At 40.2% G+C, this 25,207-nt stretch overlaps 1 protein-coding gene across 2 annotated transcripts; it reads right to left on the bottom strand.

Annotated features, from left to right (window-relative positions):
* Nucleotides 1-792: 792 nt before the first annotated feature.
* LOC107756698 (BTB/POZ domain-containing protein KCTD16-like) lies at nt 793-21,465 on the bottom strand. Of its 2 annotated transcripts, XM_016573903.1 has the most exons (3): nt 21,226-21,465; nt 20,117-21,071; nt 793-1,654 (listed from the first exon to the last, which is right to left on the bottom strand). In XM_016573903.1, the coding sequence occupies exons 2-3, from the start codon at nt 20,919-20,921 to the stop codon at nt 1,221-1,223; spliced, it is 1,239 nt and encodes a 412-aa protein (XP_016429389.1). In that variant the 5' UTR covers nt 20,922-21,071; nt 21,226-21,465; the 3' UTR covers nt 793-1,220. The 2 variants fall into 2 exon arrangements, with proteins under 2 accessions (XP_016429389.1, XP_016429388.1); XM_016573902.1 differs by having other exon boundaries at nt 20,117-21,465.
* Between the last annotated feature and the right edge of the window lie 3,742 nt (nt 21,466-25,207).

Genomic DNA, 25,207 nt, shown 5'->3' with positions numbered 1-25,207 from the left:
TTGCTGAAAATGTACTCCCCCCTCAGGCCATCCAAGATGTAGATGAGTTTGTTTCTTCATCAGATTTGGAGAAATGTAGCATTGCATCACTTGCTCAGCAGTGGATGCTCTGCAGTGAATGGGTGCCGTCAGAATGAGAGTCCAAACAGCTGATAAAAACATCACAATAATCCACAAGTAATCCACACCACTCCAGTCCAGCAGTTAACATCATGTGAAGAGAAAAACTGTGTTTGTAAGAAACAAATTCATCATTAAGATGTTTTTTAACTTCAAGCCGTTGCTTACTAAATATGAGTATGAAAGTCCTATTTTTAGACTATTGCTTCTCCAGTGAAAAGTCGTCTTGTCTGAATCAGGAGAGAAAAATGCACAGATCAAACACCTTTTACAAGTGAAAACAAATATGTGAGAGGATAACAGGAGATGGACTTTTTCACTGGTGGAAGCGTTATTATGGATTATAAACTTGTATTTAGGTTTCTATTAAGGAAACTTGTATTGTTTCTTACAAACATGCAGCTTTTGGCTTTATAAGGCATTAACTGCTGGACTGGAGTGGTGTGGATTACTTGTGGATTATTGTGATGTTTTTATCAGCTGTTTGGCCTCTCTTTCTGACGGCACCCATTTACTGCAGAGCATCCACTGGTGAGCAAGTGATGCAATGCTACATTTCTCCAAATCTGATGAAGAAACAAACTCATCTACATCTTGGATGGCCTGAGAGTGAGTACGTTTTCAGCAAAAGTTCATTTCTGGGTGAACTTTTCCTTTAAAACTCTCCATCAGCTTAACACAGTATTGGATAATGCAAACCACATTCACATACGAATCCTCCAGTTCTCATATGTGCATTGCATTTACAGGTGGAACGCCGTACAAAAGTGCTGTGCAGTCCGTGCATCTACTTTGAGTATCACCAGGTAATACACACTTGTGATTATTTTGTATATATACAATCTGGTTTTATTTGAGAGGTTTGTCTAGACGCTGTGAAATTGGTTTAGACTTTAATACCATTGTGCCCGGTAGCAAAACAGGACCGGTCCCTTTAGGAGTCACTTGAGGTTCACTGAATTGTTAATTGTGCATCTTACCGCATGATTACACAGACGAGCCAATTAAGTTCAAGCAAAGAAGAATTATGATATCATCGTATGCGCTGAGAGCTTTGTTGTGTTGCACTAATAGGCTCGGCGAGCTTGCAGGAAATCATTTCAGAGCTGATATTTTTTCAAGAGCTCCGACTGCCACATGTACTTCTTCTCTGGAAAGCGCTCTGGAATTTTAATCCGCCGGAAGTCCTGGATGCATTTCTCCAGCTCCTGCTCTGGCGTCATCTTCACCTTGGCCGGTTTCCTCTTCCCTGCCATGCTGTCACGTGGCCCGGTGGTTCGAACGCGAAGCAGATCAGTTCTCCTTGGAATCGGGGTCGGACCCTTTTTCACCGGCCGGTCCAAAGTCTGGATGTTGGGCTGACGGGTGACCGAGCGCACGATGACCGTTTCCTGCGGAGAGCTGGCTTCCGATTGGGTCTCGGAACAGGAAGTGGAGAGCTCGTTGAAGGAAGTGCCACTCTCACCCTCACGCTCGCTCTTGTGGCTCTTGCAGCAGCAGTCGCAGTGAGAAGAAGACCATCCGGATGGGCCACCTTAAAAACACAAAGCCACAAAACCCACAGATGTCAACAAAGCACATACAGCCAAAATGATAACAGAAGTCGCATTGGGAGTCATTTTCGGAAGTCAGTGCAATTTTGTTGTAGGCATCAGATTGCAGAACAGTCCACCGTTCAGGAATCAGGATGTGTGAAACCTGATAACAAAGGTGAAAGAACTGAGGTGAACAAAGATATTCTTCATTTCCCTTTATAATACAGCAGTTCAACCAACACAAATGCTCCTCTAATGGCACGGACGTTTCTCATTTTACACAGTTGATGCTCATGCCACCATTTAAGTAACCCATTTAATAAAATGCATCATTTACTCAAAAGGAAATGAAACTCACCAACTTGAAAATAAAAAATCATCACGTGCACGTGCACACAGTGAAACGCATTAATATGTATGAGTGCGAGCTAGTTGCTTGGCATTGAGCAGTTTGACCTTATCAAGTTGACCTTATCAAAGACATAAAGAATCCACATTTAAATCCCCATCTGAACTATATGTATCGATCTGTTTTGTGTTTTGGACAAAGAACTTTGCTAAAACCACAAAGGGCCGAGTCCTTGTCTTAAATATAACAGTGTGCATCAATCCCTTTTGTTATCTGATGGACATGTGCATGCATCAAAACAGACTATGACTGCAGAGAAATCTCCAAACATCATAGTATTATATAGTAGCATTAGCTGAATGAAAGGACGGAACACCTTCAAATACAAAAGAAAAGAAAATGTAAATAAATGGTTATGAATTTATGCGCCATGGTAGATGGTCCTTTATGGACCATAAAAATGTTCATTATTGTAATGAAAATTTAAATAAATAAGTACGTGCATAAATAATGAAAGGTAAATAATTTAAATATTGTGTTATTAAAAAGGAAGCATTAGTTAAGACCTTTAAAATTCTCTTTATTGTAATGCAAAAAGAAAAGAAAATATAAATAAATACATTACACATCATGGTGTGAAAATGAATATTTTTTCAAGACCATTTAAATTCTCATTACTGAAATGCAAAAGTAAATAAATAAATACATGCATAAATAAAAAAATAATAGTAAAGATTTTAAACATTGTGCATTAAACTGATGCATTGTTTTTTAAAATCTCATAAATAAATAAATAAATTGTAAGGCATTTATACATCATGTTGTTGCTTGTTTCCGTGCATTTTTGTAATACTGATTTTGATTTTAAAACATAAAACAAACTTTTCCTTTAAAGTAATGGGAATTTATATTGTTTTGCATTACGATAATTTAGTTGAAAAATATGCTTAAATGTAACAATGTCAATGCAAAAACTGACTAATTTCTTTATGCATATATGTAAATTGTTCCTATAATTTGGGGATGAAATATGACCCGGACATTACAGTGAGAGATTCACCCACCCAATTCACAGTATGTGGATGATCTTGCACATTTGTGTGTATAATCGCTGCTGCGTTTTCTCAATCCAATCCCTATGAATCGCAACTGTGGCTTCGAGAACATAAAACGCAGTACCTATAGCTTGATAGAGGCTCGATATATAAGTCATATGTTTTCTCCCCAGGGGTCACCGTACCTCCATCTTCCTGTTATTGGTATTTCTCTTTCTTTCACTCATGTATAGAATTTCAACCCTTTCACCATCAGCTTGAAAATACTATTAAAAAGAATGATCACCAACGAGATGTCATCAGCATAGAGTGATGCTATTTTACATCCGAGTATCATTATTAGCTAAACACGACTCTCAGAACCAATCATTTGTGTTCACTGTGTCTCAGAAGAAGCTAATTTATCCTGATTAATAACAAAATCATTCAACTGAGCTGCAAATAAATTTTACTGAATGCAATAACAGGCTAATTGAAGGCGGTGTGATTGCTAGTGGCTTTCTAATGAGAATCCATGAATCTGACACCAGAATAAGCAGAACATTTCCCTGCATAACAATTAAAGCAAGTTCTCCGCTTTCCTCTGCACCCACTTCTCCTCTCTGTCCATCTCTCATCTTCGCTTCCCTTTGCCTGCAGCATATGAAGTGTGAATAGAAAGGCTTTTATTGAAGGATTGTTTCAAAACGGACGGTGCAGCCTGATGGGACCACAAGTCAAGAAGTGAGGCGAGCAACTATAACGCTGCCATAAAACTAAATAAGCTGGGTTGGAACTGCTCAACTCCTCAACTTGCTGTTGTCCTCAGACGGCATATTTATATGGAAGCTCGCGCTTCCCAGAGTCAGACCGTAAAGATCTGGAGACAGTGCATTCCATGATCATTGCTTATTGGTATTACTGTAAGCGGTAAATATCAAATGGCCTTGGTCAGCAGGACATTAGTTTAATCTGGTGCTGTTTACCATTAATACTTACCAAGCTTATGGCTGCAGTTTCTATCAGACAAGAAATTGATTGCATTTTGCTGTATCCACCCCATCCTCTGTCTTCTGATCTCCGAGCGACTACAGAGCAGCGTATACGGCTGCACGGATCATATTGCAGCCCCATTACGGTTGGGGCTTGTCTGCAGAGCTAAATCAGTTACCGTATGTGAGTGCCTTTTCGTGAATTACACAAGCCTGAGAGATGCATTTGGCACTGGGCTCGAGCAGAGACAATCTCATCACAAGGGGCAACCACCCACCAGAGTCTACCCACAATGCATTGCATCTAAATGCCTGAGAGTGCTTCAGATCACAATTCTCCTGAGCGGCATGCTCGGTGTAATGTGTTTGCTAGCACTACAGCGGAGCTCAGACAGTAATCCTAAAAATAGTGTGACGCACATCTATGCATCTTCTTATGCTCACATGAAGCAGCCGATGCTAATATGGGTAAATCATATGGGCGGCAACTAATGTATTTGTGTTTATGACCTGCAGTCATAATGCTTCCTGTGTATCTGTGCATTAAAGTTTGCAGAGATGTTTAACTGTTCAAAACTATGGTAAGAAATTAATTAATTATGGATTATGTTTACTGGAAATTACAAGGAATGCAGACCCATTATCTACTTCTTTACTTCACTTGATTTCCTCTTCCGTAGGAAAGAGACATCACAAATGAGATTTCTTTGAAATCTGAATGGTTTTTCCTACACTAATGAGATCAAATTGAGAACATAGAGACTTAGAAAAGACAATAATAATCTCATGTCTACTCTGCTCATCAATAACGTCTCAAGGTTACGTATGTAACCCTAGTTCCCAGAGGGAACGAGACGCTGCGTCGAACGCTTTGGGAACGCCTTCAGCGTGACTATGCTCTGAATCGTGTGTGTAATCAGACCAATGGATGGGCGCGACGTCACGGACGGGGTGACGTGTGACCAGGAAGCCATAAAAGCACGTGAGGTGGAGACCGCGGCAGCTTCTGGAGAATGAGGGAAGCGCTCACAGGGATGCCGGAAAATCTCCCATGGAGAGCCGTCGAGAAGGGAAATCAGGTCCGAGAATACTCTGCCCGGCCAGAACGGGGCTACTAGTAGCAGAGGGACCCCGTCCCGGCAGGGAAGCGCTCACAGGGATGCCGGAAGTATGGCAGGAGACGCAGCGTCTCGTTCCCTTGGGGAACTAGGGTTACATACGTTTTATTAGCCCACACAAGGATCTGGTGCACCAGCTTGTACAAGGGGCGCGAACACAGACCTCCCTGGTGGTTGATATAAGAAACCACGGATGTGTTGTCAGTGTGCAACAACACATGGCAATCTCTCAGGTCTAGGAGAAAGTATTTCAGTGCTCGAAATACGGCCAGCATCTCCAGGCAGTTGATGTGCCAAGTGAGATGGTGACCGCTCCACAGACCGCGGGCAGGGTGGCCACTCATGACCACACCCCAACCGGTGAGGGATGCATCTGTCGTTAACGTTATGCGACGACAAGGAACTCCCAGCACCGGGCCCTCTGACAAGAACCAAGGTTTCCTCCACATGTCCAAGGCACAAAAGCATCGCCGCGTGACCTTGATCATGCGAAGCGGATTTCCCCATGGGAAAAACCCCTTCATCTTGGCACGACGTCACAGACAGGTTGACGTGTGACCAGGAAGCTATAAAAGCACGTGAGGTGGAGACAGTGGCAGCTTCTGGAGAATGAGGGAAGCGCTCACAGGGATGCCGGAAGTATGGCAGGAGACGCAGCGTCTCGTTCCCTTGGGGAACTAGGGTTACATACGTTTTATTAGTTGACGAAAATGTCAATAGATTTATGTCATAGTTTTTGTCATTCAAAAAGAGTTTTAGTTCATTATCGTCTCGTTGTCGTCGGTGAAAAGAATTTAGTTGATGAAAATTATGACAAATTATTCGTCAACGAAATTAACATTGGTAACCAGGGGGTGTCTTCCCACAGACTGACCACCGAGAGGGGCGTGGTAAGCAGTTATGGCTGCCACGTACACCTTCAGGGTGGAGTGGGTCAACCCTGCAGACTCGGGGTGAAGCATCCATTCCCCGGGCCTCGGCCCCTGCCTCGACAAGACGTCTGCTCCCATATTGAGATGCCCAGGGATGTAAACGGCTCTTAGAGAAAGGAGCTTCCCTTGGGCCCACACAAGGATCTGGTGCACCAGCTTGTACAAGGGGCGCGAACACAGACCTCCCTGGTGGTTGATATAAGAAACCACGGATGTGTTGTCAGTGTGCAACAACACATGGCAATCTCTCAGGTCTAGGAGAAAGTATTTCAGTGCTCGAAATACGGCCAGCATCTCCAGGCAGTTGATGTGCCAAGTGAGATGGTGACCGCTCCACAGACCGCGGGCAGGGTGGCCACTCATGACCACACCCCAACCGGTGAGGGATGCATCTGTCGTTAACGTTATGCGACGACAAGGAACTCCCAGCACCGGGCCCTCTGACAAGAACCAAGGTTTCCTCCACATGTCCAAGGCACAAAAGCATCGCCGCGTGACCTTGATCATGCGAAGCGGATTTCCCCATGGGAAAAACCCCTTCATCTTGAGCCACCACTGTAGGGGTCTCATGTACAGCAGACCAAAAGGTATCACGTTGGACGCAGCTGCCATTAGACCCAGCAGTTTTTTAAACTGCTTGACAGTGAGTGACCGGCCTTCTTTGACTCTCGTCATTGTGGTCAAATCCCACACCACGCACAGATAAGTGGTCCTCTGTAATGGAGAAAGCACACTTTTCTTTGCGTTTAGTCTTAACCCCAACTCTTTCATATGGGTGAGAACGACATCTCAATATCGAACCACCGTCTGCTCTGATTGAGCAAGAATCAACCAATGGTCGATATAATTTAGTATGCGGATGACTTGGAGTCGCAGTGGAGACAGAGCAGCATCCACACACTTCGTGAAGAGGTGGCGGATGGTCAATGACTGACCAAGGCGGAGCCGGCGGGACGAGGGAGCCCGGTGGAGCTGGTGGCTGCTGGCCACTGAGAGGGCCTGCAGATCCCCAACTCTCTTTAAGGAAGATATCGCCAGAAGGAAAACAGTTTTGATAGAGAGAAAGTGATCAGAAATCTCCTCAATAGGCTCGAATGGAGGCTTGCAGAGAGCTTCTAACACCACAGCCAGGTCCCATGTGGGGACGCGAGATCATACCGGGGGCCTCAGCCTCACCGCACCGCGGAGGAAACGTGTAACTAGGGGGTGTCTGCCCACCGTTTCCTCGTAGAGGGAGCTCTGGATTGGAGGATGGTCTCAACAAACTCAGCTGAGAGACCGGAAGCTACGAGTTGTGCCCCCTCAGAGGCCACACCCACAGCTTCCACAGCTCCGGGCGGGGGTGAAAGATGTTACCCCCCGCCTGTGAGAGGAGATCCCTCCTTACAGGATGCGGGGTGAGAGTGCAAGGTCAAACGGAAGAACCCGATATTGGTAAGCTTCGCCCCGAACACAAACCTCAGGAACTTCTTGTGTTGAGGAAGGATGGAGACATGGAAATATGCATCTTTTAGATCTATCGTGACAAACCAGTCCTCTGACCTGATCTGAGACACGACCTGTTTGATAGTGAGCATCCTGAACGTCAGTCGCATGACTGAGCGATTCAACTGACGCAGATCTAAAATCGGACGCAACCCCCCATCCTTCTTCGGAACTATGAAGTACCAGCTGTAGAACCCGCATTCTCTTTCGAGAGGAGGGACCACCTCGATGGCCTCCTTCCTCAGCAGAGTATTTACTTCTTGTTCTAACACCGGAGCCTGCACCGTGGAAACGATCCCGTTGAAACGAGGCGGAGGAGAACCAAATTGAATTCTGTAACCTCTCTCTATAGTCTGCAGGACCCATTGTGAGATATTTGGCAGAAGCTTCCACATTACCAGAAAATCTACTAAGGGAATCAGTCTCTCGAGACTGACCTCCAATGTAATAGGAGACCTCCTCAGAGGTATCGAGCCCCCCAGAGCCGCTACGTTTTCGGGCGGACACTGGGATGTGCACTCGCTGGAGACCGTTGTGCCCTGAAGCACCGGCGGTGGCAGGGTTAACAGCTTGGCCTCCTGAGGGCACTAAGGAGAGACGGGCACCATATAATGAGGTGTACACCGCTCTTCTCCAGCGGGGGCTGTCCTCAGAAGCCCTGGGACACAAACATCAGGGCTTCTTTGTCGAAGACTTCTTAGCCAGAAGGACGGTCCTCAGATCGGCCTTCGGCTTCGAAGCCTTCGACCGTGAGCGTCGTTCCCTTCGCGATCCCTGTTCGCGTGGGGCCTGCGAGTCGCAATGCTCACTTTCTGCACCTCTCTGTATGAGGAGCGGGCACACGGCTGGGGCTGCTCCCATCCAGCAGCCCCATGAGCTAGAGAGCGGCGAGGGAGGAACTGCTGAAACGCTGCCGCTTGTTTACGAGCCTCCTGAAACCTGTTGACGACGGAATTGACGGCGTCGCCGAACAGCCTCCTTATAGCCTCCTGGTCACACGTCACCCCGTCCGTGACGTCGCACCCATCCATTGGTCTGATTACACACATGATTCAGAGCATAGTCACGCTGAAGGCATTCCCAAAGCGCTCAACGCAGCTCGAGTTCCTCAAGGGGAACTCAACATTTTCTCATCAAACTCATCCAAGACCAAAAAAAAAGCCTGGAAATGAGTGAGCATTTTTGCACTAAATCATAATGAGCATTTAATAGTCTATTGATGCATGAAGCTTGGCACAAAGCAATGGTAAAAGTACTGACCATGAATGTGTTGGAAAAAATAGCAAGGAGACATTTTAATTATTTATTAATTAATTTTCTGAGTCATTGTCGGCTGCACAGATGAAGCTGATAATGCAGACTCACCATCTCCGCAGTACAGTCAGAGAAATGCACATTTCGTGTGGATTACATAATCAGAGATCTATTGTTTTCGATTTTAATTGGTTTGTTTAAAAGTAGACATTTCAAGCTTTCTATAGATATATTTCTCATAACTGTGAGGCAAGTAGCCTATAGCCTATATTCTTCATTATTGTAACGCGCTCCAGTTCAAGGAGACCGAATGGCATACAGTGCATTCTGTTTGTGTTCTTTATTTTACAAAAGCACAATGTTTTGTTGATATTGTGAGTGTACACAAATAAAAGTAGACCTTTACAGTTCCGAATGATGTATTACTCTTTTCTGTATGAGCAAAAAGGACGGTGTATTTTAAGTTGTTTCCACTGTTACCAGAAAACAACGCCAGTGATCGCGCTGGCACCTCCATGTCATACATTTGCGCAAAAATAGCTTCCACATTCCACACAAACACTTGAATATGCACCTAATAGCACACATTTATCTAACATTAAAGTGAGCAGCCGTGTAAAGTTGCTACTACTTACATGTTTCAATTTAAAGCCATATTTGAGGTGGATGATTGATAAACAAATGTTGGGATTTCATGCCCGATATACCGTAATTACTTCAAGGACCAGTTGTTAACGATCTGTTCATCACAGACACAGACAGTTTTTTTCTGTGACTGACTAATACAATTTTGGTCATTTAACATTTAGTTGACTATTGGGGGGCAGCCCTACCGTCTTTAAACTTGCAAACTATTCTAACTCGTAATTTCCAACTTGTAGATTTCCAATAGAGATTGTAAGAGTTGTTGGAAGCTTAATAGTGGTAATTATAAAGTCATGCGACTATGCATTTACATATATCCAAACCATAGACTGTATAAAAACATGGACGTAGTGTCCGTGACGTCACCCGTAGGTTTCCGAAGAGCGTTTTTGAAGCCTAAAGTAGGCGGAGCTGGCCGTCGCCATTTTGGCAGCGCGTCACCATGCTTCACTCCCGGATAATCGAAAATGGGCAAAGTGGCAGGAGCTGGTTACTGAAATCACACCCACCTAGCTCGACGGTGGTGACAGCAGCGGCAATCCACCTGTCACTCAAGTGGCCACGCCCTTAATTATGCAGAACTTTAAGGCTTAATATAATTTAAACGGATGAGTTATAAAAAAATTCACCCCCCTCACAGCTGTCACGAAGGGCAAAATTAGCTATATAGACCAAAACCACTTGTTGTACCAGGCTGTAAACATATTGTTTTTTGCTGTAAAGTTGGGCATTTTAACATGGGGAGTCTATGGGACTGACTCCCTTTTGGAGCCAGCCTCTAGCGGCCAGTCGATGAATTGCAGTTTTAGTCACTTCCGTGTTGGTTTCACGAGAGAGGTTGCTGTTTGATCCTAACTTGAGATTTTTACTTCTGCCCACTGCATTGAGATTTCAAAATACACACACAAAAACTGTGTTTATTTGCGAAAATTATCTTGATGAGCAACAGATCATCAATATTTGTTGGTCATGGAGCTTATTTTCTGTAATAATCCAAACTGCAGATCAACATCAATTCAACTACTAACTTAAGTTAACCAGATCTGCAGACTGAGGGCAGAAGGTCTGGACTTCATAGCAGCTTTCAATGGCCACCGTTTGACTGACATGTAAACAACCAATCACAGTTCGTTTTTTGGGGCGTGAAAATGTAAAGTCGATGTCCCTACAAAACAGACTGACGTGCAAACAATAAATCATTCATTCAGGATGTCATCTTCAGTTGCCAAGAGTCTATGCTGTGAACAGCATTTAGTTGATCCTGATAACACATTTTGTGTGCCTCGTGCATTAGACATTCAATGGTCTGTGGGCGTAACATCTGAGGCTGAGAATATAGGGTGATGCTAACTTCCAGGCTGGCCTGCAAAAATACATCATCACTGCAGCACTCGTTAGCTATAGATCAACAATTTGCTAATTTGTGTAAATTATATTTCAAATCTGTGAAAGATGTACTAATCAAATATCCTATAAAGTCGGGCAAAACAATGTTCTTTTGGACTGTGTGGATCCAAAACCATCCAGCTCCCAAATATAAGGTCTATCTACAAACAGCAAAGGGAAAAAATAAATATTCTCAGCTCTTGAAAAATGACTGAGTCAAGCCGTCTGTTTTGGTATGCCAGGAAAGTCAACCAATCATACTCACCACAACCCTGCAGGCATCTCTGGATTGGAGCTATTTCCACATACACACGCGCATGCATACGGGTCTCAGCCTTAGTTTGCACAATACAATCATAACCATCAATTTTACTGAGATGATAATAAAAGTCTTTCTGCAGGTACAGGTCTTTCTGCACCCTCAGATTTTGTGGCTCTGACTTCAGATCTTAGTAAAGACAAAAAACAAACCTCTTGATTTTCAACAGATCGTTTTGATATGAGAAATTAGCAAAGGAATCTCTGCACACTTGAGGCTTGTTAATGAGAACGGGACCACTGATACTGATCCTGAATACTGGGAGTCTGAGCCATATTTTCATCCTACGAAAAACTGCAGATCAACATCAATTCAATTACTCATGCATGATGCTGATCAACTATATGTGCATCTCAGGGTTAGATCAGTACAAGAGCTCTGTGTAAATATGTATAGTGTCCGTGTCTGATTAAAGTCCTTCTGTTAGGGTTTTTGAGCTTCGCCTGAGGTTTGATAATGTGCATGTGCTGGTTAATGTACAAAGTAGGCCAATTTTGTCCTTGCGGGGGAGCAGTCATATAGAAAACTCATCTTTGCAAATAAAAAAGCTTGTATCTAAGAAACACAAACATTTTACTTGGAATATTAAGCTGTGAAAACCCAAACTGTGCTGATAATGATACTAATGAGGTGTCCGAATGTAAAAAGAGCTGATGCATCATGGGAAATGAGGCAGGGTGACAGAAGCGTCCAAATGGGTTGGACTTAATAAACACCCATTGTCCTAATCCAAGGACAAGTAATGCCCATCCCAGTCTCAGAGTCTGCAATCCAGGGGCTTTGTGCTGGAAGATTACAGACAATGTGACAATTTTATCTTCTGACTGATGTTGGCACAAGCTGCAATCTCCTTCTTTTGTTAAAGCATCTGACAGACAGATTGGAGAGCCCAGATCATCTCAGTGTAGTCATGACCCTCTCAAAGCGCTGATGGGCTGTAATAAAACCAACAGATCGAGATGACTGAGAACCTGTCATTACTACAGTGGTTTCTTTTGAGACGTGGAGAAAGACAAATTTCACAGCATCAAAGAGAAAGGACAGGAATATTCTAATACTAAAGAAGAGCCATTGCTGTAAAATTCACATTGTAATGTAATCTGAAGGCTTCTTTAGGTGAGAATATAAAACACGTTTAATGCTTGTAATGTACAGTATAAACACCAACTTCATGACATGCTTTTAAACAGTGATTTTTAACACATTTACTTCACTATCTGGTTCAATCCATCCATTAAACAAATAAATAAAGAATTAACCAAATGTATTAATTTCTTGACTAATTAATCGCACAAGTTCCTACACTAAAAAAGTCAAAAGCTGTCACTGGGCCGTTTCCCTACGGTAAGCTAATCTAAGCAAATGGTACATCTTTGTGCCTTATTTACCCCTAAATAGTACATATTAGTACATTAAAAGTTCATATTAATATATTAAAACCTAAAGTGTACATATTAGTATAATGGCATATATTTACTATATTAAAAAACAAACTGCAAATTATTAGACTGCTATTTTTGTTTAACATTAACAATTACAGAACATGAACGACTTTATAGCATTTCCAAAAAACAACAATCCCATTAACTATGATAATAAATGTCTTATTTAGCTTTGATTTTATTTATGAGAAATAACTCCAGATGTTTCTCTATTTCTGTCATTATTATATCCACTCCCCTGTTTGATTGAGAAATCACATATTCACACTTCAAAGCTTATTTCACATATTTTCATATTAAATTACAAATGAAAACAGTTGGTATCAATATTAATTAAATATTAATCATATGTTCATCATATAAAGTGATTGTATCTCTTTACAAGACTTGAATTAAGCCACTCGATTCATATGGATTCATTTTATGATGCCTGTATGACCTTTTTTTTGTTGTTGTTGATCTTTTCATCTTTGGTCACCTGGACTTTCAATGGAGGGACATTTGGAAATCACTATACTGAAATAAAGTCGGCAGCAACTTCCGGTTCACACGGACTTTAAATATAACTATAAAAAAATAAAATAATTAATAATATTAATGATAGTTATTATTGCACTTTATTTATTTAGATAAAATAATAAAAAATAGTGAAATAATACTATTATATTGTGAAATAAAAAGCGAGTATTAAATAAAAATACAATTATTTTATAGTGCACTTAAAACAACACAATACTAATATTAAAATTTTCTTTTATTTCTTTATTTAAATATTTTTATAAGAATTATCATCATTTTCAAACCTAAACTCAGCAAGCTTTTATTTTGGCAGGTTGTCGTCTCCGGGTTTGAAGCGTGTCTGTGGATAAAGTGTCAGTTTTGCGTTTTTCCCTGAAACTGGCAGCGTATAGCTGAGATTAAGGCTTTCAGTTCGGATGGGCATCTTATACAGTATTACAGCTGGTCGATCTAAAATGGTGATTGTGCATTAACAGCTGTCAATGTCGATCTGAACTTATTTACACAGCGCATTTCTTATTTCGGTCGCATGTGCATCCCTGCTCATAAGGCCGCGGGAGAGGATTAGTAAATGGCAGTATCATCTGCATAACAGTGGAAGCTAATCCCGTATTTTCTAATAATATTACCAAGGGGCAACATGTATATTGAAAATAGCAGAGGACCTAGGACAGATCCTTGTGGCACTCCATATTTTACTGGTGATAATGATGGCTCCCCATTTAAATGAACAAAGTGGTAGCGATCGGACAGGTAGGATCTAAACCATCTTAAAGCCTGCCCTTGAATACCTGTATAGTTTTGTAATCGATCTATGAGTATGTCATGATCATTAGTGTCAAACGCAGCACTAAGTTCAAGTAAAACTAGCAATGAGATGCAGCCTTGGTCTGATGCAGGAAGCAAGTCATTTGTAATTTTAACAAGTGCAGTGGAACTGATGATGGTAGGTCACATGGTAAAGACAACATGACAAATGTAGTACATCCTTATTATATTCATACTGAACACATTCATGCTATACAGAACATACTTTTAAACAATCGTTAAGATAGTACTCATTCAAAAGAAGTAACTAGAGAGAGTATGCAATTTTGAATGCAGTCAATGTCTGTGTCCTACATCTTACATTGGATTTTTGCCCAAACCCCCATAACAAAGCATCACCCCTGTGCACTTGTAATTTCACAGTTTTCTTAAACACGGAAATCTTTAAAAACACAGCATATGGCCGGTTACGCTGGAAAATCACTTGCAGTGCTTTCTCGCTCTTCTCCATTTACTTTCCATCTCAGGTGGAGTGGCTCTTTCTGTACAGCAGTCTAGATGGGAACAGTCTGGATTTGCCCCATCTCAACTCCCCCAGTGGACACAGGACTTATTTCCTGTGCCAGTTCAATAATGGCTGTAAATCACTAGCGTTCAAAGGAATAATAGAAGCTGCATATTCACTTGAGGTTCTTAGAGGATATGGCCAGAGTAATCATGGTTGCCTAGCTCATGTTTCAAGTGCTGTGGGCCTAATACAGTACTTGAAGCACATTTGATTAGCCCGCACCCTACTGTATAATCAGCACTAGACTGGAAACAATGTGACAGGCTGTCGTGATGTTGCAATACATTAAATGCAAAATTATATAGCGTGAGCTACATTCTAGGTTTTGAATGAGATAATTATGCATGCAGCATCAACTTCACTGGACATTTCTGCTTTATGATGCAAAAACATGCCGTAGATCATCAGTATTCTTGGGCAACAGAGAAGGTGACCTTAAGAAACATCTAATAGCTTTTTAATTGGAAAACTTTCAAGCTGGCTTGTGATGTAAATAATTAGCTATACTGTTTTGGTCCTTAATGATCAAAAGAATAAGGCTCATCCATTTGAAGAGGGTTTGTTACTGATAATGATAAACTAAGCTTTTTTTAAAACAAATATTTCATAAATTATTCTTATTGCATTAACTTTCAGGAAGAGAAACACGCCTTATTTTACATATTTTAGGCTGTTCATCATCAAAGTGAATAGTGCTTAGAATTTAAAATATGTGACCCTGGACCACAAAACCAGTCTTAAGTGTCAATTGTTTGCTGAATAAATAAGCTTTCCATTGATGTATGGTTTATTAGGATAGGACAATATTTGGCCGAGATACAACTATTTGAAAATCTGGAATCTGAGGGCGCATAAAAATCAAAATATTGAGAAAATCGCCTTTAAAGTTGTCCAAATGAAGTTCTTAGCAATGCATATTACTAATCAAAAATTAAGTTTTGATATATTTACAGTAGGAAATTTGACCCATACAATGTATTTTTGACTATTGCTACAAATATACCCCAGCGACTTAAGACTGCTTTTGTGCTCCAGGGTCTCATATAAAATAAGGCTCTGCTTGAAAACAGGTCGAGATTTTGGGTCAAAATGGAATGCCAAGACTGATGCAGGCAATAAATAAAAATAGTAAAAAGTCAGTAAGTCAGTGAGTTCCGTCTGAATGCAGCTATGAAATGTGTGAGATGTTTATGAATCGCATGATGCTCATGCAATTTATTTTTCTGCCAAGCAAAAATCATTAATCACGACTATTAATTAATGCAGAGACAAAACTGACCAGTTGGTACAAATAATAAAAAAAAAAATGTTGAGGACAACCTGCAGCACATTTTTTAACTGCAAGAATAGGCAGAGAAGGCATGTTAAGTGATGAAGCACATAAGAAGGAGGATGAGTAAGTAAGCGACAAAGAAAAATAGGCAACCCCTTTGACCGCAATGATATATTACCAATCTCTTGGGCAGTCTAAATTGGTAAAATGTGTCATGTGGGTGATGTTCTGAGAAGTAACAGCACAAGAGAAGGCAGTGAGGCCTGTAAAAAGCAACTGGTTCATTTCATCAGGGGATTCAAGAGCAAACAAATTCAAAAGAGAAACAAGAATCTACCAGTCATGCTGTAAACTGAAATGTGCAGCGTAAAGTTGAGATATAACATTTCAGCCATTAATTATAATTTAATCTTGTTATCTGATGTGGCAGAAGTGTCGAGCAATTTTTTGAGCCAAGTGGATTTAAGATTGCCACATATAAATGACTTTGACATATTCCTCCTATATTGACCACTTTAAATCCATATTGCTCGCCGTTGACTGTTTTACTAAAGCCGCCCGCTGGCGGTGAGCCCGGGTGCGAGGGCCCGTTCATCGCTGCTTGCAGCTTTAATTTAATCTTGTTATCTGATGTGGCAGAAGTGTCGAGCAATTTTTTGAGCCAAGTGGATTTTAAATACAACTTTAAATGCAAAAAATATTATAATTTGCATCTTTTGAACTATGTTGCATAATCGTCTAACACTGTGGTAGAAATCACACATTCACATGTCTAAGTCCAATAAAGTCATCATCTGTAGGCCTTTTGCTTTAACATCCTCATGTCTCTCCAAACCCATAAGATTTTCTTTCCTGTGGAAGAGAATGTCAGAGCTGCTTCAATGAAAATACATAATGATCATAACTGTCAAGTTCATTTGTTTGGTTTATCTATAACAAAAGTAATATGTTGGGATTTAAAGCCTGGTCTCCTTTCATGTTAAATAAAAGTGTACTACTAGATCATCCCATCTTACCCTAATATAAAGTAACAACTAATTAGAAAAAAAGTGTGTCATTTCTTTGTTCATCTATAGGCACCAAGTAAGATAAGATAAGATAAGATAATTTCATTAACAATAAGGTAATTTCATGACACCCCTAGTTAGTGGTGATTCCCCTTTTGCTTAAATATCACAATCAGTAAGAAAAAAGTGTTACATGTTTTATTTTATATAGAGTTTAAATGAATATTTAGGTGATACATGATTTTTGTACATCAAATTGTACATCAACGATTTGTGTGTGATTTTATGTAGCCCTTTGTGATTTCTGTGTTTGTTTTTTAAACCTTTGTGAGAAACCAAAGATAAATATCTCATCTGCCATTAAAATCAGCAATGATAAATGATCTTATTTCCCTGTAAAACAGGTATGAACACTTGAGCCTGTCAATCAAATGGCATCCTAATAAAGCACTTTATAAAAGCTCTGTTTATGGCTTCTGATTTGTTAATACAAAGTTCCAGCTGTACTTAAAATCCATAATGTAGTGACAGCTATGACCTGAACCACTTGTCGACTATTTTGTTTTTTGTTGCATATCATCGTTCTGCAGTGTTGGGGGTAACGCATTACAAGTAACGCAAGTTACGTAATCAGATTACTTTTTTCAAGTAACTAGTAAAATAACGTATTACTTTTGAATTTTCAAGAAAATATTCAAGTTACTTTTTCAAATAAACGTGTAAACATGATGGGTACTGTAGTTCTAGACTAAATGTGAACATGCATTTATTTATTCATCTCACTTGCACAAAAAACAGATTCAGTATTCCTCAAAATGAATAAAAACAGTGAAAAGCGAACTCAGAAATATGACGCGAACCTGTGATAATTAAATATGTTAAATAACACAAATATCCTTTATGTATTTAATCCCATTTTATTAATCAGTGTCATTGCTGCTGACCTTCGATGATCCAATTCTACCATACAAAAAAGCAAAAATGACTTTAGATAAACATAACATTTGTGTTTCAATTATTTTTGTATTGCTTGTTTATTGTTGAACTTGCTTCTCCAACCTATTGAAAGGTTTGTTTGAGCTGCGTCCTCTTCTATAAATTGACATTTCCTTCAGCCTAAGGCTTATTCATTTCACTTTTGGTGTGAACATTTATACATTTATACATTTTTACATTTATAAAAAAAATATAACTTTTTATATTAAAAACAAACAAGCAAGCCCAGCCCAGATGATAAAAAGTAATGCAAAAATAATGTAGCGCATGACTTTACATAAAAAGTAACTAACGCAATGAGTTACTTTTTTAGGGAGTAACACAATATTGTAATGCATTACTTTTAAAAGCAACTTTCCCCAACACTGTCGTTCTGTTATGTCAGGGACTAGAACTTATAACGAAAGGATACGACTTCATGAATCTGCTTCAAAAAATAATGTTTTAGTGAAAATGTATTTTTAATTTACACAGCATTTAATTGTGGTTCTCAAATTTGACTGAGAGTGCAGATCTGCAGTCCAACAGCACTGGTTTTTATGAGTCATTGAATCATTCATTCATTCGATTTAGTCAAAATGCTGAATCATTAAGAAACTAAACAGGCGACTGTGCTTACAAGTGAGTCACTGAATCATTCATTCAATTGATTCATTCAAAAACGCTGATTAATTCACAATGGTTGATTCTGCTTGGACTAGTTCGGAACTATTTTCGTTGGCGGAGCAAAAGTAGACAAAATATCATGCAATATTGTGTATCAAATTTAAGTTAATCAACATCTCAACAAAGTTGCGATGAAACGGATGTAGCGACAGTTCTGTTCTTCGGTATTGTGACGTACATCGTAGTGTAACAGATAATTGAAAAAGAAAAAAATATAGGGTGGAACTTGGTTCTATCCATTGATTATTGACCGGATGTTTAATTGAAGTCAGAAATCCTGCATACGTTACCAGAGAGAAGTCGGTTTCACTGGAAGATCCAGTTATGACATTTTGATTAATAATTATGAACATTTTTCATTTCTTGATGACTTTAACTTCTTGATTATTTAAACCAATATCACATTTGCCGTCATGCTGTTGGTCTGAATATCAGCATGACTGTCGTGTAGATATGATTTTTTTTTACAGTGTAGACTTACAGTATAGCATTACTCCTTATCTTGATGTGCCATAATTTTTTTCCATTATGTGGGCAATGGGAGGGGCTAAATGCTGCAGTAATTATACTGATGACAGAAAACAAATCATTAAGCAGCCATATGTCCTTTCGCCCCAAATCTCGTGACTGTCCTCTAGAAGCTCTCTGTTCCAGGCCCGCTCTTTTTAGTTTTTACAAGGGGACTCGTTTGAAATTAAGCACAAAGTGATTTTTAATTGGTCATATGCTGCAACATCTCTCTCATTTAAGACAAAGGCAAGTCAAATGAACCACTAATGAAGGCAGGCGCTGGAGAACAATTGTATATCCAAAAGGTGAACATGTAGTTAAACAAAGAGAGATTGAGCGCGCGCGAGAGAGAGAGAGGGGGGAGGAAGTGACATGATCATCACTGTGGTAGATTACTGAAATATTCAAACCACACTGTTCATATCCCTGAGAGCTATACTTGAGGGAATTCTCCACATCTGCATTGGCTCGAAAGCCTCTCTCTCTCTCTCTTCTATCGATGTTCTGAGCGGACAAACTCAGTTCAGTCTGCTAATACTTAAAGGGGAGTGCATCACCTACATTTGAGTTTGAGGCTGATTATAGAATTGAACCGAATAGAATTGATCAAAACTATCAGAGTGCGCCGCCTAATGGTACTGTCTGAGAAAAGCGTGACAACTACACACTGAATAGAATTCACTCGATTTTGAAGCCTTGTGATTTGGATTTTTTTTTTTTTAAAGCAATTATTAGCTGGCACACTGGAATACTTGATTCTGGTTGACCTGCCGTGGCATTCAGTGGTCAAATATTTCTGAAAACTGAAAACAATATATTTTTAACCCAAAACAATAATTGTTTATGCAATGGGTTAGTTGACAACAATCGATAAACCACTTCCATGATTTGGCGATAAAGCACACGTACATCACGGAGACTCTATTTGACGTCTGCAAGACGTATTTTTTAGAGCGTTTGCTCATCTGCAATACTTCTATAGGACGTTTCCTATCAGATATCAAGTATAAGTTTAGAAAATGTCTTTAAGATGTTTATAATTTAGAATGCATGTAAAACTGACGTCTATCCGATGTTTGTACACAGCAGACGCTTTCCAGATGAAGCGATCTTTTTAACAGACATCTTGCAGACGTAGGCTACATGTGCTATCTGGGACCAACTGGCTGTATATTGTTGTGAAATAAACTGTACTTACGGTAGAAGACGTACTCTGTGTTATTGGACCAGTATCTGTCATCAGTGCGTCTGTTGTGCGGAGCAGTGGTGACTGATGAATTGCATGCGACGATGTGGAAGCCGCTCTCCGCGAGGATGTCAAACGCTCGCTCCAGGTGGCGAAACTTCAGGTAAAACTGAGAGGTGTATCGCTCGGCTGGCCTGTCAGGATCCCGGCTCTCGTTTAGAGTGTCCCCGAAAACTTCTTTGGCCAGACCGACCCTTCCGCAGATGAAGATTTTGGGTGTTCCTCGCGCTTTGGGATCCGCGTCCCTCCCGAAGGCGCACGAGCTCTTGTATCCCACCGTGATGAAGCCGTAGCGCCTATCGCGCGCGTCCAGGTAAGACGCGGGGAACAACCTCTGATCGCTTCCCTGGGACGCTTCGTCAAAATCACCGTGGATATATTCATCTGGTGTCAGGATTTTCACGAGCTCGGGCAGCTGGAAGAACTCAGCCTCCCGTTTGAGCCTCCCTTTCTCCGGGAAATAATCCGGCAGGACGACGTTCCTATCGCGGAGATAGTCCAACACATACCGAAAGAGAAATCCGTCCCTGTCGATGAAGTAGCGTCCCTTGATGTCCTGCGCGAGGTCGTTGGAAACGTCCTTTTTAGCTGAGAATAATTTCCCCAGCAGTGAGTTTGGCACGCTGGTGAGGGTGGCATGGCGAGTGTAGTACACCTGTCCACCTACATTGAGCTCAACCACATCAGAAGAGCAACTCTGAGCACATCCACTGTCCTTGGGCGTTTGATAAGTCCTGCAATTCTCAGTCAGAGCCATTTTGGCGTTGCACGCTTCAAAAAACAAAAAAGCGAATGCGCAAAAGTTTTTGATTTGTTTTTAGGGAGCAAAAAGTCAAAAGGAACATAACCTGCACGCGCTTTAATAGACATCCACAGTCCATTGTGTTATGTACAGCATCTCTGAGACCTGCAGAGCGTTTATAGAAGTATAAATGCATCAAAATGGCACAATAAGATTAGGCTTTTCCAACAATTGTAGCTGGGCATCTATTGCCAGATGATAAATCTGAACACGCATCTCCGTGTTATTTGAAATAATGTAGAAATAGAAGAGCTCTCACCCAAGGGAACCAATTATGCAGCTCATGTAACCTCCAGCTGAAAATCCAAAAATAAGTTCCGCTTATAAAAAAAATGAAAAACTGCACCAACCAAAACAGCTTCAATTTCCTTCAGAAGAGTGCTTCTCTCTCAGGAAATCTTGTCCGTCCAGAACAGTTAGTCTTCATGAACCTGGCACCCACCCAGCATTTCAGTAAAATGATCTGTAGTTGAAAACGAGGGTGCGTTGTGAAGTTTGTGCATCCTGACTCTCCAGAGCATCAGCAGCGTTGTGCGAATGAATGCAGCGTGCTGAGAGAGACTTTGGACGGGGGAGGGCGACCATTCTTAGGGAGATGAGCCTTACATCATCTTAAAGGAGAATGACAGCTGGAAAGAAACAAGCATTTCACCCTGCTTCTCCAGATTTCCAAATATACTTATTAAATTAACATGCTAGAGATTAATTGGTTAGGCTGCAATATAAATTTTCATATAGATTTGGAAAAATTTAGCATGGCATTACTTGCTCACCAATGGATGCTCTGCAGTGAATGGGTGCCGTCAGAATGAGAGTCCAAACAGCTGATAAAAACATCACAATAATCCACAAGTAATCCACACCACTCCAGTCCATCAGTTAACAGCTTGTGAAGCAAAAAAACTGCATGTTTGTAAGAAACAAGTCCATCATTAAGGCATTTTAAAACTGTTACATTTTAAGTTAAAACACCTTAATGGTGAATTTGCTAAGTTTATAATTCAAAATAACGCTTCCACCAGTGAAAAAATCCATCTCCTGTTGTCCTCTCACGTATTTGTTTTGACCTGTTTTGGACTGTTTACGCTTGTAAAAGGTGTTCGATCTGTGCATATTTCTCTCCTGATTCAGACGAGACGACTTTTCACTGGAGAAAGCATTATTCTAAAAATAGGACTTGTATTTTCATACTCATATTTAGTAAGCAATGGTTTGAAGTTAAAAACGTCTTAATGATGGATTTGTTTCTTACAAACATGCATCTTTTGGCTTCTCAAGATGTTAACTGATGGACTGGAGTGGTGTGGATTATTGTGATGTTTTTATCAGCTGTTTAGACTCTCATTCTGACGGCACCCATTCACTGCAGAGGATCCATTGCTGAGCAAGTGATGTAATGCTACATTTATCCAAATCTGTTCTGATGAGGAAACAAACTCATCTACATCTTGTATGTAAATTGTAATCAAGTTTTTCATTTTTGGGTGAACTATTCCTTTAACAGTGGTTGAGCTCAAATCCCACGTCTTTCCAGAGATTAGCTTTTGAGGGTATGTTATGGTTTCAGGACCACGGACAGATCCTCACAAACTTGGCTCCATTTGGCTGCTTTTACTAAGCAAGCTAACATATATTTTACAGTAATTTGAGTATTACATGATGTTCGATAGTGCATCGGTTTTGTGTAATGTATATCTCTTGTCACTACTACAACTCAGCAGCATTTCAGTTCCTATCGCCTTTGCTCTTACCAAACAATTTATGAAATCCACTCTGACTTTACATCACAGATTTAATGGCATTGTGAGTAACTCTCACAAGATTGTGTGCACCCAGAGGATTCTTTGAGTTAGAGAACATGTTTATTTTAGTAAGCAAACCTTTGGCATTGTGTGCTGATCTTGTTTCAAGGAATTTGTGGGCTCGGCTTTGTGTCTGTGGTCACGCATACCCTGCTAATTTTGTGTATTCTGCTGAAAAAGTGTTGCTAGGCACCGAAAGGAGAAACTGTGAGTGGGACTCAGATGGCAAACGCTCTGCTGTTTTCTTTTTATCTGCAATAACGTTTCATTATAAAAGACTTGCAGCTTGTTGCATTAATACCTTCAGTAATACATGAACATAATTATATCTTCAGAATTCAAGCTGACGTTTGTTCCCTCTCATGAGGGACTGCTATAAATACACATTCTCAGATGATATGAATGCTAGACTGCCAACATGTACTTTGTCTGTTTGATTTGATCCAGTCTTCATTTTAAAGCAGGTAAGACTCCACACGATGACATGCAAAGTTAAGACATGCCTGCAGCCACTGCCTTTAAAACACTTGAATAATGCAGGACAACTCTTCAGGTGCACATCTACCACTCGTTCAGCCCTGTCTGGAGTGTTTTCGATCACGGGAAAATGTATAAAGTGTAAACTAACAAATGCAATGCAATAAATCAAATTCAAATTTGCATTACCCCATTCATCCACAGATTAATGCAAAGCATGCATGTTGCATTACAGATAATAAACACATATTATATATATTTTTTTTTTACGATTACTGGTCAGACTGTGTGGTTTTCATCCATCCATACGCATAAAGCATACACTTCGGAAAAGGGAGTCATCATAGCTGTGCAGCAATCCATTGACCTAGATTTTCAGTATTCTCTGGATTTCAGCCACCCCTGCCTCAGAGAGGAGCCATTTATGTGGATGTTTCTGCATTCGGAGGGCTGTGGGGCTGCCTTCATGCTTAATGAAGCCAGAAGAGTGCCATTATTGCAATTATTTATTTTTCTGCTTTTGAGTGAAAGGATTTGATCCTGTTCCCTGCAGTAAACACATTGCCTAGTGATTTCTAATGGCTTCATTATTCCTGATAGTTTTGAAAATCAACACAAATAAATTGATTTACAGTGGGTACGGAAAGTATTCAGACCCCCTTAAATTTTTCACTCTTTGTTATATTGCAGCCATTTGCTAAAATCATTTAAGTTAATTTTTTTCCCTCATTAATGTACACACAGCACCCCAATGGCCCAGCCAGATCCCTGACTTAAACCCAATTGAGCATCTCTGGAGAGACCTAAAAATGGCTTTCCACCAACGTTTACCATCCAACCTGACAGAACTGGAGTGGATCTGCAAGAGGGAATGGCAGAGGATCCCCAAATCCAGTTGTGAAAAACTTGTTGCATCTTTCCCAAAAAGACTCATGGCTGTATTAGATCAAATGGGTGCTTCTACTAAATACTGAGCATTTTTCAGTTTTTCTTTTTTAATAAATTTGCAAAAATGTCAACAATTCTGTGTTTTTCTGTCAATATGAGGTGCTGTGTGTACATTAATGAGGAAAAAAAATTAACTTAAATGATTTTAGCAAATGGCTGCAATATAACAAAGAGTGAAAAATTTAAGGGGGTCTGAATACTTTCCGTACCCACTGTATGTCCACCTCCACCCATTTTACACAAAAACATACACACCGCCTCAATTTATGCATCTGTCTTTCTTTCCTGCAAGCTGTGCCTCAAGTAGGTAAAAAAGAAATTCAAATTCATCCCTAATAATAACCATTTTCTTTCAGGCATGTCGCTTTGTGGTGGGAAGAATTGATCTGTCATGATGACTTTTAATGCTAGTTTAGTTGCTTACCCTCACAATCAACATTGTACAGCTGAAAATAGTTTGATTATCTGTGCCAGTCGTGATGCACTACTGATTATTAATACACAGTGGTAAGCATGTTGTTGCATGTGCAATATATAGACACAAAACCAGTGCAGAAACCACGAATGACATCAGTAAAAAGGAAGATATGCAAACGAAGTAAGAGCATGAAGTGCTTTCTTGAGTGTTTCTAATTCATCAAACTCATCAAAAGTACTTTTAAGATATTTCTACTCCAAAACCTACCTATCAAACAAAAAACATCCGCTAGGTGGAAGTATTTAGTTGTCACCCACAATAATTACTATAATAGCAGTGATTAGCAGCCATTATACATGAAATGAACACTGTTACATTAAACCCTTGAAATATTACTTCCATTTATGTGACACAATGTAGTCTGCTTCATTCAAGAATTTAAGAAAATAGATATTAGAATGTTTTGTGGTAATAAATAAATTAAAAAACTTTTTTTTGTTTAACTGACAAAAAAATTCCTTTTACCTTTTATCCATTTCAAAAATGTCATGTAATGAATAATGTAATTACTGACAGCAGAGGCCATTGATGTAGTT

The sequence above is a fragment of the Sinocyclocheilus rhinocerous genome, unplaced genomic scaffold (genome assembly GCF_001515625.1).
Source record: "Sinocyclocheilus rhinocerous isolate Xijiao unplaced genomic scaffold, SAMN03320098_v1.1 scaffold892, whole genome shotgun sequence".
NCBI lineage: Eukaryota > Metazoa > Chordata > Actinopteri > Cypriniformes > Cyprinidae > Sinocyclocheilus > Sinocyclocheilus rhinocerous.
The sequence above is the reverse complement of the archived record's forward strand: the minus strand, read 5'-3'. Positions and strand labels throughout refer to the sequence as shown.

What these genes read in the sequence shown, in the direction of transcription:
- LOC107756698 (XM_016573902.1), bottom strand. Translation starts at nt 20,921, where the DNA reads ATGGCTCTGACTGAGAATTGCAGGACTTATCAAACGCCCAAGGACAGT. An exon ending in CACAGAGTACGTCTTCTACC is followed by an intron (nt 1,655 to 20,116) that starts GTAAGTACAGTT and finishes TGTGTTTTTAAG; the next exon opens with GTGGCCCATCCGGATGGTCT.